Raw genomic sequence first — 18,687 nt, 5'->3', positions numbered from 1 at the left:
CAGCCAAGAGAACTTCCCAGAAACACATCCTCAGTCATGTAGTACTTTATCTTGTGTTAGCACAACTGACCAAAATCCTATCCTTCCCTAGGACAGACATCTACAGTACAAACGTTTGCCAGTCATTTACCAGGTCCAGGGTTATTTACCAGGTTCCACGTATTATTTACCAGTTATATACCAGGTCCAGGAGAGTTCTGACAAAATATGGTCCACTGGAGACGGGAATGGCAAACCACTTCAGTATTCTTGCAATAAAAACCCCATGAACAGTATGAAAAGGCAAAAAGATAGGACAGTGGAAAATGAACCACCTATGTTGATAGGTGCCTAATATGCTACTGGAGATCAGTGGAGAAATAACTCCAGAAAGAATGAAGAGACAGAGCCAAAGCAAAAACAACACCCAGTTGTCAATGTGACTGGTTATGAAAGTAAAGTCTGATGCTGTAAAGAGCAATATTGCATAGGAACCTGGGATGTTAAGTCCATGAATCAAGGCAAATTGGAAGTGGTCAAACAGAAGATGGCAAGAGTGAACATCAACATTCTAGGAATCAGTGAACAAAAATGGACTAGAATGAGTGAACTTAACTCAGATGAACATTATATCTACTACTGTGGCAAGAATCCCTTCAAAGAAATGGAGTAGCCATCATAGTCAACAAAGAGTTTGAAATGCAGGACTTGGATGCAGTCTCAAAAATGACAGAATGATCTCTGTTCCTTTCCAAGGTAAACCATTCAATATCACAGTAATCAAACTCTATGCCTAGACCAGTAACGCTGAAGTTGAAGTTGTATGGTTCTATGAAGGCCTACAAGACCTTTTAGAACTAACACCCCAAAAATATGTCCTTTTCATTATAGGTGAATGGAATGCAAAAGTAGGAAGGGAAGAAACACCTGGAGTAACAGGCAGATTTGGCCTTGGAGTACAGAATGAAGATGGTCAAAGGCTAACAGTTTTGCCAAGAGAGGGCGCTGATCAGAGCAAACACCCTGTTCCAACAACACAGGACTCTACACATGAACATCACCAGATGGCCAATACCATGATCAGATTGATTATATTCTTTGCAGCCAAAGATGGAGAAGCTCTATACAGTCAGAAAAAAACAAGACTGGGAGCAGACTCTGGCTCAGATCATGAACACCTTATTGCCAAATTCAGACTTAAATTGAAGAAAGAGAAAACAGCTAGACTATTGAGGTATGACCTAGATCAAATCCCTTATGATTATACAATGGAAGTTACAAATAGATTCAAGGGATTAGATCTGATAGAGTGCCCGCAGAACTATGGACAGAGATTTGGGACATTGTACAGAAGGGAGGGATCAAGACCATTCCAAAGAAAAAAGAAATGCAAAAAGAAATGCCAAAATGCACAATAGTTGTCTGAGGAGGTCTTGCATATGGCTGAGAAAAGAAGAGAAGCTAATGCAAAGGAGAAAAGGAATGATATTCCCATTTGAATGCAAAGTTCCAAAGAATAGCAAGGAGAGATAAGAAAGCCTACCTCAGTGGTCAGTGCAAAGAAATAGAGGAAAACTATAGAATGGGAAAGACTAGAAATCTCTTCAAGAAAATTAGAGATACCAAGGGAACATTTCATGCAAAGATGGGCTCAGTAAAGGACAGAAATGGTAGGGACCTAACAGAAGCAGAAGATATTAAGAAAAGGTGACAAGAATACACAGAAGAACTATGCAAAAAAGATCTTAATGACCCAGATAACCATGATGGGGTGGTTACTTACCTAGAGCCAGATATCCTGGAATGTGAAGTCAAGTGGGCCTTAGGAAGCATCACTACAAACAAAGGTAATGGAGGTGATGGAATTCCAGTTGAGCTATTTCAAATCCTGAAAGATGATGCTGTGAAAGTGCTGCACTCATTATGCCAGTAAATTTGGAAAACAGTGGCTGCAGGACTGGAAAAGGTCAGTTTTCATTCCAATCCCAAAGAAGGGCAATGCCAAAGAATGCTCAAACTACTGCACAATTTTCCTCATTTCACATGCTAGTAAAGTAGTGCTCAAAATTCTCCAAGCCAGGCTTTAATAGTATGTGAACCGTGAACTTTCAGATGTTCAAGTTGGATTTAGAAAAGGCAGAGGAACCAGAGATCAAATTGCCAACATCTGCTGGATAATCAAAAAAGCAAGAGAATTCCAGAAAAATATCTACTTCTACTTTATTGACTATGCTAAAGCCTTTGACTGTGTGGATCACAAGACAATGTGGAAAATTCTTCAGAGATGGGAATACCAGACCACCTGATCTGTCTCCTTAGAAATCTATATTCAGGTCAGGAAGCACCAGTTCTAACTAGTGCTTCTAGTTAGAATATATACAATACACATCAAGGCTGTATATTGTCACCCTGCTTATTTAACTTATCTGCAGAGTACATCATGCAAAATGCCAGGCTGGATGAAGCACAACTGGAATCAAGATTGCCAGGAGAAATCTCAATAACCTCACATATGCATATGATATCACCCTTATGGCAGAAAGTGAAGAAGAAATAAAGAGCCTCTTGATGAAAGTGAAAGAGGAGAGTGAAAAAGTTGGCTGAGAACTCAACATTGAGAAACTAAAACTATGGCATCTGGTCCTATCCCTTCATGGCAAATAGATGGGGAAACAATGGAAACAGTGAGAGAATTTATTTTTTAGGGCTGCAAAATCACTACAGATGGTGACTGCAACCATGAAATTAAAAGATAGTTGCTCCTTGGAAAAAAAGCTATGGCCAACCTAGACAGCATATTAAAAAGCAGACACATTACTTTGTGAACAAAGGTCCATCTAGTCAAGGTATGGTTTTTCCAGTAGTCATGTATGGATGTGACTACCTGATCCAACAATTGTACTAATGGGCATTTATCCAAAGAAAATGAAAACATTATTTTGAAAATAAAGCACTAATCTGAAAATGAACCCATGTGTTCACTGCATAATTATTTACAAGAGTCAAGATATGGAGGCAACCTAAGTGCCATCAGTAGATAAACAGATGAAAATATGTGTGTGTATACACACACACACATGTATGCATATGTATTTTATTTATATGCACATATATGATGAAATATTAAAACCTGATGAAATCTTGCCATTTGTATCAAGATTATTAATGCTAAGTAAAATAAGTCAGAGAAAGAAAATATCATATGATTCACTTATATGTAGAATCAAAAAAAGAAAATCATTGATAAGAGACTAGATTGGATGATTACGAGAGGCAATAATTAGCGGTCTGTTAAAATGGGAGAAGGTGGTGAAAGGGACAAGCTTCCAGTTATGAGGCAAGTGAGGTCTGGGGTGTAATGTATAGTGTGGTGAATATAGTTAGCAGTATTGTGTCACATATTTGAAAGTTCGTAAGAGTAGAACTTAAAAGTTCTCATCACAAGTGAAAGATTATGTGAGGTAATTGATACTGTTATTATTACTGTGGTAGTCATTTTCCAACATGTACAAATTTCAAATCATTATCAGTCCAGTCACTCAGTCGTGTCCAACTCTTTGTGACCCATGGACTCCAGCACGCCGCCCTTCCCTGTCCATCACCAGCTCCTGGAGTTTACTGAAACTCATGTCCATCGAGTCAGTGATGCCATCCAACCATCTCATCCTCTGTTGTCCCCTTTTCCTCCTGCCTTCAATCTTTCCCGGTATCAGGGTCTTTTCAATGGATCAGTTCTTCGCAAAGTGCAAAGTAAAAAGGCCAAAGTAAAAAGTTAATACAGGGGCTTCTCAGGTGGCGCTAGTGGTAAGGAACCCACCTGCAAATGCAGGAGACTTAAGAGACATGGGTTTGATCCCTGGATCAGGAAGACCCCTGGAGGAGAGCATGGCAACCCACTCCAGTGTTCTTGCCTGGAGAATCCCACAGACAGAGGAGTCTGGTGGGGTACAGTCTGTGGGGTCTCAAAGAGTCAGGCATGACTGAAGCAACTTAGCACACAAAGCTAATAATGCAATGTTATTTGTCAATTATATCTTAGTAAAACCTGGAAAATTATTACTTGACTAGGCGCTAGTCTAGACAACATGTCAAGATCCCTGTGAGGCTGCATCTTACTGCATTCTATCAGGCAATGCTCAATTGCACTTTGTCAGACTACTGAGGATGATCATTTCCATCATTTGATTATGGTGGTAGCTGCTAGGAGCTGCTGTGAATGTTATTTATTCTTTCTCCCTCTAAAAGTAAATAGGTTTCATGTGACACTGTGTTGAAACTGTGTATATCTTTTTCTTCCTCAAACTTTTCATGTTTATTTTATCTCTAGGGATGCATAGTGTTCTATTTTATCTAATAGTAATAATCTCTTTTAAAATATTTTGATGTTCCTTAATTTTGCTGGTTGGAGCCCTTTCAGTTATATTCTTTGGACACGCCACCCTCCTCCTGAGCACCTCATTTCTGTCCCACGAGTTGTTCAAGGCTTATTGTACACTTTTTCCTGCTCTAATTCTGGGGCCAGCCCTTTCTCAGAGACCCCAGTTTGGGTAGAGAACAGTATTAAGAAGCCAACGTCTAGAAATTGTTGAGTAGAATAATGACCTTGATGCTTGTCCATTGTTCTCTGCAGGGTGAAACCACTGGCAGTGGGAGCCCTTGTTCTGAGTGAGTCCATGACCTCCCATCTCTTAAGTCACCTCCACCTGAGGGACAGAATCCCTGACAGGGTCAGGTCTCCGTTCAAGAGCAGGCATGGGAAATAGGGCTTAAGAGCACAATACCTTTATAGGATTTCTTTTTGGTCCACACACTTTGATCATTTAAATGCTTGTGATTAATAGTACTAAATTTATTGAAACTTTTTAATAAGAAAAAATGAACTAGACTGTGGAAATATCATGGAATCTAGGTCACTGAAATCATTTTATTAAACCTAAAAATGCCTGTAATAATTTTTGTTAATAAATTTTTTAATAAATAAATAATTTTTTATTAATAATAATAATAAGTTTTGTTAATAAATAATTATAATAGGAGGGCTTCCCACAAGGCACAGTGGTAAAGAATCTGCCTGCCAATTCAGGAGATGAAAGAGATGCGGGTTTGATCTCTGGGTCGGAAAGATCTTCTGGAGAAGGAAATGGCAACCCACTCCAGTATTCTTGACTGGAAAATCCCACAACAGAGAAGCCTGGTGGGCTACAATTCATGGGATCTCAAAGAATCAGACACAATGGAGCACATGCACACACATAGACACACAATTATAATTGTTATAAAAATTATAAAATTATAATTATTATTTAAAAACATAAACAGGTATTTTCATGAATTTTTCTGTTATATGGTAAATTCACTCACCTGAAAGAATAATCTATCCTAAATGCAAATAAGATTTATTACTTTTTTTTTATTACTCTCTTGGCTCCATCTGAATTTTCTCTCTGGATTTTCTGTTGTGCATAAATGTAAGTTGATAGATACGTTCCTCAGGAATCCCCCCTTGTCTCTGTACTTTGTGTTTTCTGACTTCTAGAAGAATTTCTAAAATATTTTACTTTATTAAAATGTTATATCCTTCTACATTATGAAATCTACTCTTCTACTGTCTCCATCAAATGTGGTCATTGTATTTTTACAAGTTGAGTGAAGTTTTGCCACATCAATATATTTCTTTTTCTCTGCCTGTCCAGAAATGAATATGCAACAGTCCCTTAAATCTCATTGAGATTATAAATTAAAACATTTGTGGCAATTCCTGGTATTTTTCTTACTTAAGTTTCTAATGTTTTATGTTTGATCATTTTTCTTTTTGTAAATATTTAAAGAGAAAGTATTTGTCTAATATTTGAATATTAAGTTCTACAGATAGTGTGTAAGTTTCCGCTCAAATCTTCCCTGTACAATTGAAGAAGGAACTCTTCAGATTGATCAGATGCTATCTTACTTTGCTTAATCAGATATCCTAGGTCTTATGCAAATAAGTGGAAGACGGGGAAGCTGAGAAGGAAAACGGAAGCAACATGTAGATGTACAGAGATCATGTCTGTGAGTAACTTTAACCTCTTTTTGGGTTGACTGTGGTAACTAACAGCTTGGAAAGCCCTCCTTCTCTGACGGGCATAACTCATGTCCCCAGGATCCAGCTTTACACGAGCCTCAGGGTGCCTGGCATGCTGTCTGTACCAACTGTAAACTGAACATGAGTGCCTCAGTGACACCTCATCAGCGGAATGTAGCATCCGGTAAATGACTTAGACTAATGAAAGGTGGTCTAGACATGACTTTTCCCGCAGCTCCTCTGCCATCTCAAAGGTCTCAATATTAGGAGCTAGGGACTGATGCTGATGCTGAGACTCCAATAGTTTCATCCCCTAATGCAAAGAACTGACTCATTGGAAAAGACCCTGATGCTGGGAAAGATTGAAGGCAGGAGGAGAAGGGGACAGCGGAGGATGAGATGGTTGGATGGCATCACTGACTCGATAGACATGAATTTGAGCAAGCTCCAGGAGTTGGGGATGGACAGGGAAGCTTGGCGTGCTGCAATCCATGGGGTCACAAAGAGTCGGACATGACTGAATGACTGAACTGAACTGAGGGATGATCTCTTATTTCTTATCCTAATCTCTTATTTCTTAATCAGCACACTTTTCCTTTCTATTAGGTAAATTGTGGGTTGGACCTCTCCTCTCTCTGGATTCAATTTTCTCTACAAAACAGTATATAAAAATTCTTCTAACTTTCTGACATATAGAAATCCTAGTTTCCAGTACTGGTATCTGTTTTATTAATGGTAACACATGCTTTTGCTCCTTTTAAAGGAGCAAAAGGGAATGCATGGTAAATGTACAAGGCTCAGAGTACCACCTGAATAAAGTATTTACAATTTGTTTAAAAATATCAATATGTAAATAAATATATAAAGAATCTTCTATCAGTTATTTTGACTATTGGTATAAATAATAACATACCATTATAGAAGTTTATGTTCTGTGAAGGAATATGTATGTCATTTAACACCTAAAGTGATCTCAGGATTACTATGTTCAGTGGATGATAGAATATATGAGATAATAATTACATGTTAATAATTATGCCAAAAATTGTAATAATACCCTAGTTCTAGTGAATGAGATCTTTTTTTAAATGTGTCTGTGTTTGGGAAAGAGTTATATCTTTCTTTGTACTGAAAACTATTAAAAATTGGTAATTTATATTCCAGTTAATGTCTTATTTATAGTAGCAGGTTAGATTATAGGTGAAGTTTATATAAAGTGAACTCCTGCATATAAAACAAATACAAATTTTACTTTTCCTTAATAATATGCATATTAAGTATTATTTAAACATAATTATAAAGGAAATTTAGTATATATTAATGTTAACTTTTGAATATACAGTATTTGCAGAGTAACATTAGTTGTTGCATATAAAAAACTAGATTTAATTACAAATATTTCATATTATAATTAACTCTTTAATTTTTGTCTTAAAATGGAAAAAACAGACTATAATTCAAAGCAGTTTTTCATAAAAAGATTCATGTCTAAAGGTAAAATGTCCAAAATAGTTTCTTTCAAATATATGATGAATGTTTAAAGAAAATGTGTAAAAGCATAAGTCAGTGAACAGAAAATAAACTATATAGTTTTGACATAAAATCACATACCTGGACCACAGGATTCACAGAGGATTTCAGACATGGTATAATACTTTAAAGGTAAAAAACACTGAGTTTTCCTTTTCATAGTCCCACTCATAGATACCAAATTTTCTTTTATGAGAGACTTTTGTGAGCTTGCTAAAAAGGTATTAGTGCCAAAAACTTAGCGCATCTCTTTTTTTCATAAAACATGAAGTCCTAAATTTAAAAAATGCAGAGAAGAATATTCAGAAGCAAAACATGTATAATTCTCTGGTACAGAAATTCTATGGGATCTGATAAAACACTAATATAGCTGTTAAACAAGAAAAATGAACTATAAACAATAAATCAGGTGAAGTCTATGGCTGCATAAGTGTACCTCCGGCTTTCTATTTTAATATCAGTTATGCCCTGTAATTCATTCGTGTATTGATACCTGCATGAATTTAATTACTCTTTGGTAATTTCTCTATGTGGCTTCCTGGGTGGCATGGTGGTAAGGAATCTGCCTACAAATGTAGGAGACTCAGGTTTGATCCCTAGGTTGGGAAGATCTCCCCGAGTAGGAGATCGCACCCCACCCCATTGTTCTTGCCTGGAAAATCCCATGGGCAGAGGAGCCTGGGGGGCTAGAGTCCACAGAATCACAAAAAGTTGAACATGACTGAGCATGCACATGCAATTTCTCTATATTTCACTTTTTATAGTCTCCATTAGAATCTTCTTTCAGTTTTTCTTCCCCAACTTTTTGTAGTCCTTCTCTTGCAGTATAACTTGTGATGAGCATTGCATATATAATTTTTAAATTTTTTTTCCCATAAAAATGATGGCCATCTAAAGAGTCAGAATGCACCTTAGAAGTTTTTGTGTCAGTTTCATGATTTGTCTTCCAAATTTAATTACTGTGTTTTCCAGGTTGTTCAAGTCCATCAGTGTCTATGCAGAACTCCCTTCCCTATAATTTTAGTCAAATCCTATGAAATTTATTTCTCTCACATCTATTATTTTTCTTTGTTCCTTTAATAGAGATAATTTAATACTTGTTGCAAGTCACTAGTAATTATACTATTGTAATTTTACCCCTCAAATTCATTGTTCACATAGACAACAGGATTTATACTTCTAAAATTTGGATTTATAGCTATTTATGCCTATTTCAGTTCAGTTTAGTTCAGTCGCTAAGTTGTGTCTGACTCTTTGCGACCCCATGAACCGCAACACAGCACACTAGGCCTCCCTGTCCATCACCAACTCCCAGAGTCCACCCAAATCCATGTCCATTGAGTCGGTGATGCCATCCAACCATCTCATCCTCTGTCGTCCCCTTCTCCTCCTGCCTTCAATCTTTCCCAGCATCAGGGTCTTTTCCAGTGAGTCAGCTCTTTGCATCAGGTGGCCAAAGTATTGGAGTTTCAGCTTCAACATCAGTCCTTCCAATGAACACCCAGGACTGATCTCCTTTAGGATGGACTGGTCAGATATCCTCGCAGTCCAAGGGACTATCAAGAGTCTTCTCCAACACCATAGTTCAAAAGCGTCAATTCTACTGCACTCAGCTTTCTTTATAGTCCAACTCTCACATCCATACATGACCACTGAAAAAACCATAGCCTTGACTAGACGGACTTTTGTTGACAAAGTAATGTCTCTGCTTTTTAATATGCTGTCTAGGTTGGTTATAACTTTCCTTCCAAGGAGTAAGCATCTTTTAATTTCATGGCTGCAGTCACCATCTGCAGTGATTTTGGAGCCCAGAAAAATAAAGTCAGCCTATTTAAATAATAGCCTATTATGCGTATTTAAAACCAATTAACAGAACCATTTTCAATGAATTACCAATCTGTAGAAAGTGTTGCTTAATCCTTAAAGGTCTTTTAGAGGCAGGTTAACTCACATCTTAATCACACCACTGGATTTCCCTAGTGGTGGTGTCGCTCAGTCAATTAGTCATGTCTGTCTCTTTGCAACCCCGTGGACTGCAGCTTGCCATGTTTCCCTGTCCTTGTTCGATCTCATGTCCATTGAGTCATTAAGGGTAAAAATTACTGCTCTGTCTCAGATATCTTTAATTTTGACTGGATATAGAATCATACAAAACTTCTGATTCTGAAATTCTGATTTAATTGAACTCAGGGTATGATTTGGTACTTGCAGTTTCTGAAATTTCCCTAGGTCATTTAATGTGAAGACAAGTTCAGAATCATTGCTCTATCCCATGTATTTCCTCTCAATTTGCACTTTTATCTAATTGCTTAATTGGCAATATACTCTTGTTGCAGATTACAATTTACACTAGATTATTTAATAGTGAGTCAAGAGGAATTCTCCCTATGTCACTGAATTTATGCCATTTTAAGCCCTTATTTAAAGTATTCCTCAAAGCATGAATTTTAATTTTTTTTTTTAAATACAAGCCCCAAAGTCCAGGGCCTCTCCTTAACACATAAGGCCCATATGTTGACATATGAAATTGAGTTGACTTTCCAGAGAAAGCTAGTCACCTATGAATCCACAGTATCAGGATAAAATGAAATATCAGAGCAAGGATAAAATGTCACCCCTTTGAATAGAATCTGTGAGTTTAAGATCACTTTTAAAATGTGAAATTTAGTAAGTAATTTCAGAATGATACTAGAAAAATCACCTATACTGAAGTTCAGCAAGAATAAACTTACTATGAGGAAACATGCACCAAGTATCACAGCTTTCATTTTCACATCAATGTCTGAAGAGAACTGAATGTCAAAGTTACTATAGCTTGTGAATATTTCTCTCACAATTCCAGTAAACTGCTTAGAAATCTTGCCAACCACATTTTTTCCATCAAGAGATTTAATCTAGATTGGAAGAAAAGAAGAAAGTCTTAAAGAATTCTAGAAAATAAAACTACCTGTAAACTTGGAATATAACAAATACTCTATTAACCTTATGGGACATAACAAACTTTGAAAATTATATCACTTATTAGATGCATATAAATTCATATACACACACACACACAGATAATTGAGAAAACTGTTTCTTTGCTGTAAAGAATTTATATGAAAGTAGCTTTGCTAAAATATTTTAATATTTTTTATTTTACATTAAGACAGACAGTAATAAATGAGTTGGAATTGATCCCAAATAAAAGTTAAACAAGAAAAGATACAGCCATAAAGTGAATGAAATGTTTCTTTGATGAAATTTCTAGAAGTCATCAGGAAGGTTGTACATGAAACTCCTATCTGAATTGAGTTTTGTGACATAAGAAGAAATACATATTTAGGTTTTTTTTTTTTCTCCTTGGTTCCTGACATGGAGTTCTAGAACTCTTGTAATTTTCTGATTGATAGGGATTATAGGAGAGTCTTTTGTCATAATATGTGTTCTTTGTCCCAAGTTCTTGGCACACATTTGCTAAAACTTTTGGAAACTTCTGAGGAATAAAAGTTTTCTAGGTTAATGAGATGATTGGTGGCTGTGGGCCCTGAAAAGTGAAAGTGCAAGTTGTTTAGTTATGTCTGACTCTTTGTGATCCCATGGACTGTACATTCCATGGAATTCTCCGGGCCAGAATACTGGAGAATACCCCTTCTCCAGGGGATCTTCCCAATCCAGGGATTGAACCCATTGAACCAGCTGAGCCACCAGGGCAATCCAAGAATACTGGAGTGAGTAGCCTATCCCTTCTCCAGCAGTTCTGTCAGACCCAAGAATTGAACAAGGGTCACCTGCATTGCAGGCAGATTCTTTACCAGCTGAGCTGGGGTTTTGTCACCAGAAAGTCCAAGCAATAATTAGAAATTTGGCACCCTGAACTCCTGCCTTGACCTTTAGGGAGGAGACAGGAGCGAGAGATTGATTTATTCATCATTGGCCAGTGATCTTATAAATCATGCTTATGCAGTGAAGCATTCATAAACACTCTGTAAAAATTGAGTACTGGAGACCTTCCAGGCTGGGGAACACACCCCCGGGCTGGGAGTGTGGCATAGCGCAGCTCCACGGGGATGAAAGCTCCTGTGCTGAGGACCCCTCCAGACTGGAGACCTTCCAGGCTGGGGAACACACCCCTGGGCTGGGAGGGTGGCATAGCGCAGCTCCACAGGGATGAAAGCTCCTGTGCTGAGGACCCCTCCAGACTGGAGACCTTCCAGGCTGGGGAACACACCCCTGGGCTGGGAGGGTGGCATAGCGCAGCTCCACGGGGATGAAAGCTCCTGTGCTGAGGACCCCTCCAGACTGGAGACCTTCCAGGCTGGGGAACACACCCCTGGGCTGGGAGGGTGGCATAGCGCAGCTCCACGGGGATGAAAGCTCCTGTGCTGAGGACCCCTCCAGACTGGAGACCTTCCAGGCTGGGGAACACACCCCTGGGCTGGGAGGGTGGCATAGCGCAGCTCCACGGGGATGAAAGCTCCTGTGCTGAGGACCCCTCCAGACCGTGCCCTATGTACTACTTCATCCTCCTGCTCATCAGTGTCTCACAATATCCTTTATAAAAACCGTTAAGCATGAGTAAAATATGTTCCTAGTGCTGTGATTATCCTACCAAAATATTGAACCTGAGGAAGGGATTGTGGGTATCCCTGATTGATGGCTAGTAGGTCAGAAGTACAGTAGGTTTGAGACTTGTGATTAGCACCTGAGGTCAGTGTGGGGTCTACATCAACTCCGATTAGCTAGGGTCAGAATTGAATTCAGTTGCACACCCAGCTGGGGTCCAGAGGACAAGGTAATTATTTCATGTGAGAGAAAAACGCATACATTTGGTATCAGATATATGGATAAAAAATTGAATTATGGTATATTATATTTGAATTAAATTTATAAATCCATAAATTTAATACCAGTATTTGATAAATATATTCTTAAAAGAAAATTGCAAGTCACTTATTAATATAATATAAATATAAATAAAAAATCCAAATAGAACAATAGCACATAAACCTAGCAAACAATGCACTGTAATAAAGTGTAAAATACTTTAAAAATGATAAATTATAAGCAAATGATCACATCAATGATTGTGAAAGATATTTTATTACTTACTAATACAATGTATAACATTTAGTACAATCATGGCATACAAAGTCTTTACAATTTAATGCTCATAACAACCTTGCAAAATATGTGCTATGTTAAGCAACATAGGGATAGTAAAATGGTATGAAAGATCATAGTAATATATTTCTAAAGTATAATATTTTTCAGTTTCAACTGAAGTAATCAAATTGATAGTTATTGTTTTACTGTAATCATCATTATAATTTTTGACCTGTAGAAAGGCTGGAAAAAAAATGAGCCAATTGCTATAGAAGCATTAGAAGAGCTACCATAATGTCATTTGAAATGTGATGTTATACCTAAGAAAGTTAAATAAATAAAGCAGAAACACCTATGTTTAATATTATAATATAGTCATACGACTGGATAAAAAATAAAAATAAATAGCTTTTCTCACAATTAATAATAGTACTTATTTTTAACAGTGATAATGGTATAAATTACAAATAAACTTAATAAAACACAAAGTTTCTATATGAAGAAACCTATATGTTCTTATGAAAAATATAAAACAAGACATGAGTGAATACTTCTTGGATGGAGCAGGTTTAGCATCATAAATATGTTAATTTTAAAATGATAAACAGATTTTAAACAATCCTGATTAGATTCTAACTTATGAAAAATTAAAATGACTTTAATATTCATGTGAAGGAAAATACTAGATATTAGCAAGAAAATACTATCAAAGAAGAATATTGAGTGATCATTTTGGTATGACTTGAAAGAGGACATATTATGTCACCATAATTATATCATAAGGCACTACTGTAAAATCAGATCGTCAGGTCAGTACAACAGAGGAGTGAATCTAGAAATAGATTTTATTATATGTAGGGATTTAATGTTTAATGTTTGCATGATATTTTAATTCAGCAAGGAAATAATAGTTTCCTTAATAAAGTCTGATCACATACTGTCTGGCCATTGAAACAAAATAAAGCTTGGGATTCTCCTGGTGGTCCAGTGGCTAAGACTCCACACTCTCAATGCAGGGGGCCCTGGTCTGGAAATATGCCACAACTAAGAGTTCGCATGCCACAACTGAAGATTCTGCATGTTGTAGCTAAAGCCCTGGCACAGCCAAATAAGTAAATAAGAATTAAAGCTGCCGGAAAATAAAGTTTGCTCCTATATGGTACTAATAGATATAAAATTTCTGTATGGGCTTCCCGGGTGACGCTAGTGGTAAAGAATCCACCTGCCAATGCAGGAGAGGTAAGGCACGCAGGTTTGATCCCTGGGTTGGGAAGATCTCCTGGAGGAGAACATGGCAATCTATCCAGTACTCCTGCCCGGAGAATTCCATAGCATCACAAAGAGTTGGACACAACTGAGTAACTAAGTACAACACACACACACACAGGGTACAACACTCCTTGAAAAAATATTTATAATCAGCAGACAAATAGAGAAACCTGTATGGAGGTCAGGAAGCAACAGTTAGAACTGGACATGGAACAACAGACTGGTTCCAAATCAGAAGAAGTATGTTGAGGCTGTATATTGTCACCCTGCTTATTTAACTTCTATGCAGAGTACATCATGAGAAACGCTAGGCTGGAGGAAACACAAGCTGGAATCAAGATTTCCAGGAGAAATATCAATAACCTCAGATATGCAGATGACACGACGCTTAAGGCAGAAAATGAAGAAGAACTAAAGAGCCTCTTGATGAAAGTGAAAGAGGAGAGTGAAAAAGTTGGCTTAAAGCCCAACATTCAGAAAACTAAGATCATGGCATCCAGTCCCATCACTTCATGGCAAACAGATGGGGAAACAGTGGAAACAGTGGCTGACTTTATTTTTCTGGGCTCCAAAATCACTGCAGATGGTGATTGCAGCCATGAAATTAAAAGACGCTTACTCGTTGGAAGGAAAGTTATGACCAACCTAGACAGCACATTGAAAAGCAGAGATATCACTTTGTCAACAAAAGTCCGTCTAGTCAAGGCTGTGGTTTTTCCAGTGGTCATGTATGGATGTGAGAGTTGGACTATAAAGAAAGTTGAGCGCCGAAGACTTGATGCTTTTGAACCGTGGTATTGGAGAAGACTCTTGAGAGTCCCTTGGATTGCAAGGAGATCTGACCAGTCCATCCTAAAGGAGATCAGTCCTGGGTGTTCATTAGAAGGACTGATGTTGAAGCTGAAACTCCAATAATTTGGCCACCTGATGGGAAGAGCTGACTCATTTGAAAAGACCCTGATGCTGGGAAAGACTGAGGGCAGGAGGAGACGGGGACGACAGAGGATGAGATGGTTGGATGGCATCACCGACTCAATGGACATGAGTTTGAGTAAACTCCAGGAGTTGGTGATGGACAGGGAGGCCTGGAGTGTTGCGTTTCATGGGGTCGCAAAGAGTCGGACACGACTGAGCGACTGAACTGAACTGATACAGAAATTATTTTTATAAACTGACAAAAAATAAACCACTCAATAGACAAACAGACATTAGTAAACAAAGCAATAAGAGCAAATGCAAGTAGCCAGTAAACCTAAAGTAAAATGCTCAAAATCCCTAATGATCAGGGATTGTTGTTCAATCACTAAGTCATGTCCAGCTCTTTGCAATCCCATGGACTACTGCACACCAGGTTTCTCTATCCTTCACTGTCTCTCAGTTTCCTCAAATAAGGCCCTGAATTGGTGATGCCATCCTCATCCTCTGTCTTCCCCTTTTCCTCTTGCGCTCAATCTTTCCCAGCATCAAGGTCTTTTCCAATGGGTCAGCTCTTCGCATCAGGTGGCCAAAGTATTCGAGCTTCAGCATCAGTTCTTCTAATGAATCTTCAGGGTTGATTTCCTTTAGGATTGACCAACTTAATGGACATGAGTTTGAGCAAACTCCAAGAGATAGTGAAGGACAGGGAAGCATCTTGGTGTGCTGTAGTCCGTAGGGTCTCAAAGAGTCGGACACAACTTAGTGACTGAACAACAATAACAGATATGTGCGCACGCGCGCGCGCGCGCGTGTGTGTGTGTGTGTGTGTGTATGCATGAACATAATGCCTTTAAAAGAGCTTTACAAAATCTCTTTATGTTGTGTGTGTTTTCTTAGAATTATCCATCTGTTAGTAGACTATGATGTCTCTTAGGGGAATGATTCATCTTCATATAGTCAGAGTCTAACAGATGAATTAAAAGCTATGTGACTAGGGAAGCCAGCCAGATAATGTAAAAGAAAGATACTGGATAGTGGGAAATCTCAGGAAGTCAGGGGACAGCGATAGAATTCCCATATCTTATCATAAGGCGGCAACCCTGCTTCGTGTTAGGAGAATTTTGCCCCTTCTATGGAAATGAGTGATTTCAGCTTATGATCAGTTTCAGATTTTATGATTTTCCAAGAAAATCATGACATTAAGATTAGGTTATAAAATATCTCAACCTTCTGCAACTAAATACTTTGGACTATGGGACTAGGCCTCATCTGTTTGGAAAATTTGCTGTGATGAAATTCTTCTATGTGGTAAATACATGGGTATATTATGTTTTATAGAGATCAGTTTAATACAAAGAAAGATAAAGGAGAGACTATAAAAAGCATAATTGGATAGTATAACTTACATTATCTTTGTTCTGATACTGTTTGCATAATTGGGCTTTTTATAGGAACGCAGAGATTTTAGAGCTTCTGAAGAGGGCTTAGGGCATTGGCAGCCTGTGTTTCAGACTGAGAAAAGAACATTTTTTATTGAAATCAGATTTTGAAGACAACGTTAGCATTTTCACTTGTATGGATAATACATAGTACCTACATTAGAAAATACCATGTTTAAGTGTTAGATGTTTTGCTTATATTTATTTGACTATAAGTTTCTTCTCTTTTTTCACATTTAGAATCATAATGCTTAATAAGAGCAAAATCCCCCTTTCTAGCCCAAGTTAAATATATAAGCACATTACCTTCCTCTTGAGATCGATATACAAATATTTATTAATATGTTTGTAATATCTTACAGAATTATGATATTCTTATGAGCCAATGTTATAAAATTTATCACATCTCTTACCTCAAAATCAGTATCTCCACAACAGCTGCACATGCAACATGGACCAATAATTTTTAGTACATCCTTTCTATCCTCATTTTGAATTCTAAACTTTGGCAGAAATGGATGCCTGATCTGAGTAACATATCCTATTGGTACACCAGGAGGAGCATCTATTTCTATCTGAAAAAGTAAAAAAATAAATGTAATATATCATTATCATCATCATCACTATCATCAGATGTCTAATAAGAGCTCTCATCAGTATAGTCTTTATTTCCAAGTCTACTGAGGTATAATTAACAACTAAATTATAACATATCTAAGGTATACTATATGATGATTTGATGTACATTGTGAAATGACTACCACACTCAAGTTAACACAGCCATCACCTCATATAGCCACTTTTTTTGGTGTCAATAATTGGGGTTTACTCCTGGCAAATTTCAAGGACACAGTATATAGTTGACCCTTGAACAAAGCAGGAGTTAGGGGCACTGACTCCCCTGACCCTCACCTCAACCTCCCCACCCCTATCCTGCACAGTCAAAAATCTGCCTTCGCAGGCTGGCCGTCCATATCCAAGGTTCTTCATCTGAGGATTCAACGAGTCACAGATTAGGTAGTGCTGCAGCATGTGTTTATTCAAAGAGATCGATCTGAGGAGCCTGGTGGGCTGCAGTCCATGGGGCCGCTAAGAGTCGGACATGACTGAGCGACTTCACTTTCACTTCTCACTTTCCTGCACTGGAGAAGAAATGGCAGCCCACTCCAGTGTTCTTGCCTGGAGAATCCCAGGGACGGGGGAGCCTGGTGGGCTGCCGTCTGTGGGGTCGCACAGAGTCGGACACGACTGAGCGACTCAGCAGCAGCAGCAGCGTGTGTGAATGGCCCAGTGAAGTTCAAACCCTGGTTGTTCAGAGGTCAACTGTAATACTGTTAACTATAGTCATCATGATATACATCAGAGGTCTACACCTTATTTATCTTATAACTGAAAACTTTTACTGATGACCAAAATCTCCCCATTTCCCTCACCCCTGAGTTCCTTGCAACCACCATTTTAATCTATTTACAGGAGTTGAATTTTTTTTTCACATTTAAGTGATAACCACACTGTATTTGTGTTTCTCTGTTTGATTTGTTTCATGCAGTATAACACCATCCAGATATATACATATTATCACAAAGGCAGGATGTTTTCTCCATTTTTGGCTGAATAATATTCAATTGTGTGTGTATGTACAGATGTGTATATAAATGTGATCTCTCTGTATAGATATAGATCTATAGATCTATATGTGATCTAGATCTATATCACATATAGATCTATATGTGATCTATTTATATATATACACACACACACACACACATACTTAATCCATTCATCTGTCAACAAACACTTAGGTTGTCTCCATATCTTTACTGTTATGAATAATGCTGTAATTAACATGGAATGAAGATATCTTTGAAAACCTGATTTAATATCTGTTGGATATATACACAAAAGTAGTATTAGTAGATCTTAGAGTTGTCCTTTTTTCAATTATCTGAGGAAACTCCATACTGTTTTCTATAACGGCTTTACCAATTTGCATTGCTAACAAGAGCACACAAAGGTTCCCTTTTCTTCTCATCCTTACCAATTTGTATTTCTTGTCTTTTAAAAAAGAGCTGTTCAAACAAGTGTGATGTGGTTTTGATTTGCATTTCTGATGATTAATTATGTGAGCACCTTTTCATATATGGGTTGGCCATTTGTATGTCTTTGTTGACAAAATATCTAGGTCCTTTGCTCACTTTGTAAGGGCAAGATACTGTTTTATAAACACTTAATTCACACTATATTCTTAGAAGGTTGGTTCTATTATTCCTATTTATAGAGGAAATAACTTAAGGAACAGAGGTTAATTAACTTATATCCGATTCCCCAGCTGCAAAGTGGAAGAGATGAGATACCAACTTGGGGAGGTTGCATACACAGTCTTCACTGTGAAGCACTGCTCTGCTG

At 37.7% G+C, this 18,687-nt stretch overlaps 1 protein-coding gene across 5 annotated transcripts in view; it reads right to left on the bottom strand.

The window, feature by feature from the left end:
* Positions 1-7,438: 7,438 nt before the first annotated feature.
* LOC110148950 (phospholipid scramblase 2-like) overlaps positions 7,439-18,687 on the bottom strand; it is a 46,137-nt gene continuing 34,888 nt past the window's right edge. For 4 of the 5 annotated variants that reach the window (XM_070466619.1, XM_070466617.1, XM_070466618.1 and 1 more), the window contains 3 exons: positions 16,695-16,856; positions 10,303-10,464; positions 7,439-7,843 (listed from right to left, as the gene is read on the bottom strand). In XM_070466619.1, coding sequence (XP_070322720.1) covers positions 7,784-7,843; positions 10,303-10,464; positions 16,695-16,856 — 384 coding nt within the window. In that variant the 3' untranslated portion in view covers positions 7,439-7,783. Of the gene's footprint in view, positions 7,844-10,302; positions 10,465-16,249; positions 16,355-16,694; positions 16,857-18,687 lie in introns of those variants that run through there. The other variant, XM_070466621.1, reaches the window with a different exon arrangement.

This window comes from Odocoileus virginianus, chromosome 4 (assembly GCF_023699985.2).
Source record: "Odocoileus virginianus isolate 20LAN1187 ecotype Illinois chromosome 4, Ovbor_1.2, whole genome shotgun sequence".
NCBI classification, from domain to species: Eukaryota; Metazoa; Chordata; class Mammalia; order Artiodactyla; family Cervidae; genus Odocoileus; species Odocoileus virginianus.
The sequence above is the reverse complement of the archived record's forward strand: the minus strand, read 5'-3'. Positions and strand labels throughout refer to the sequence as shown.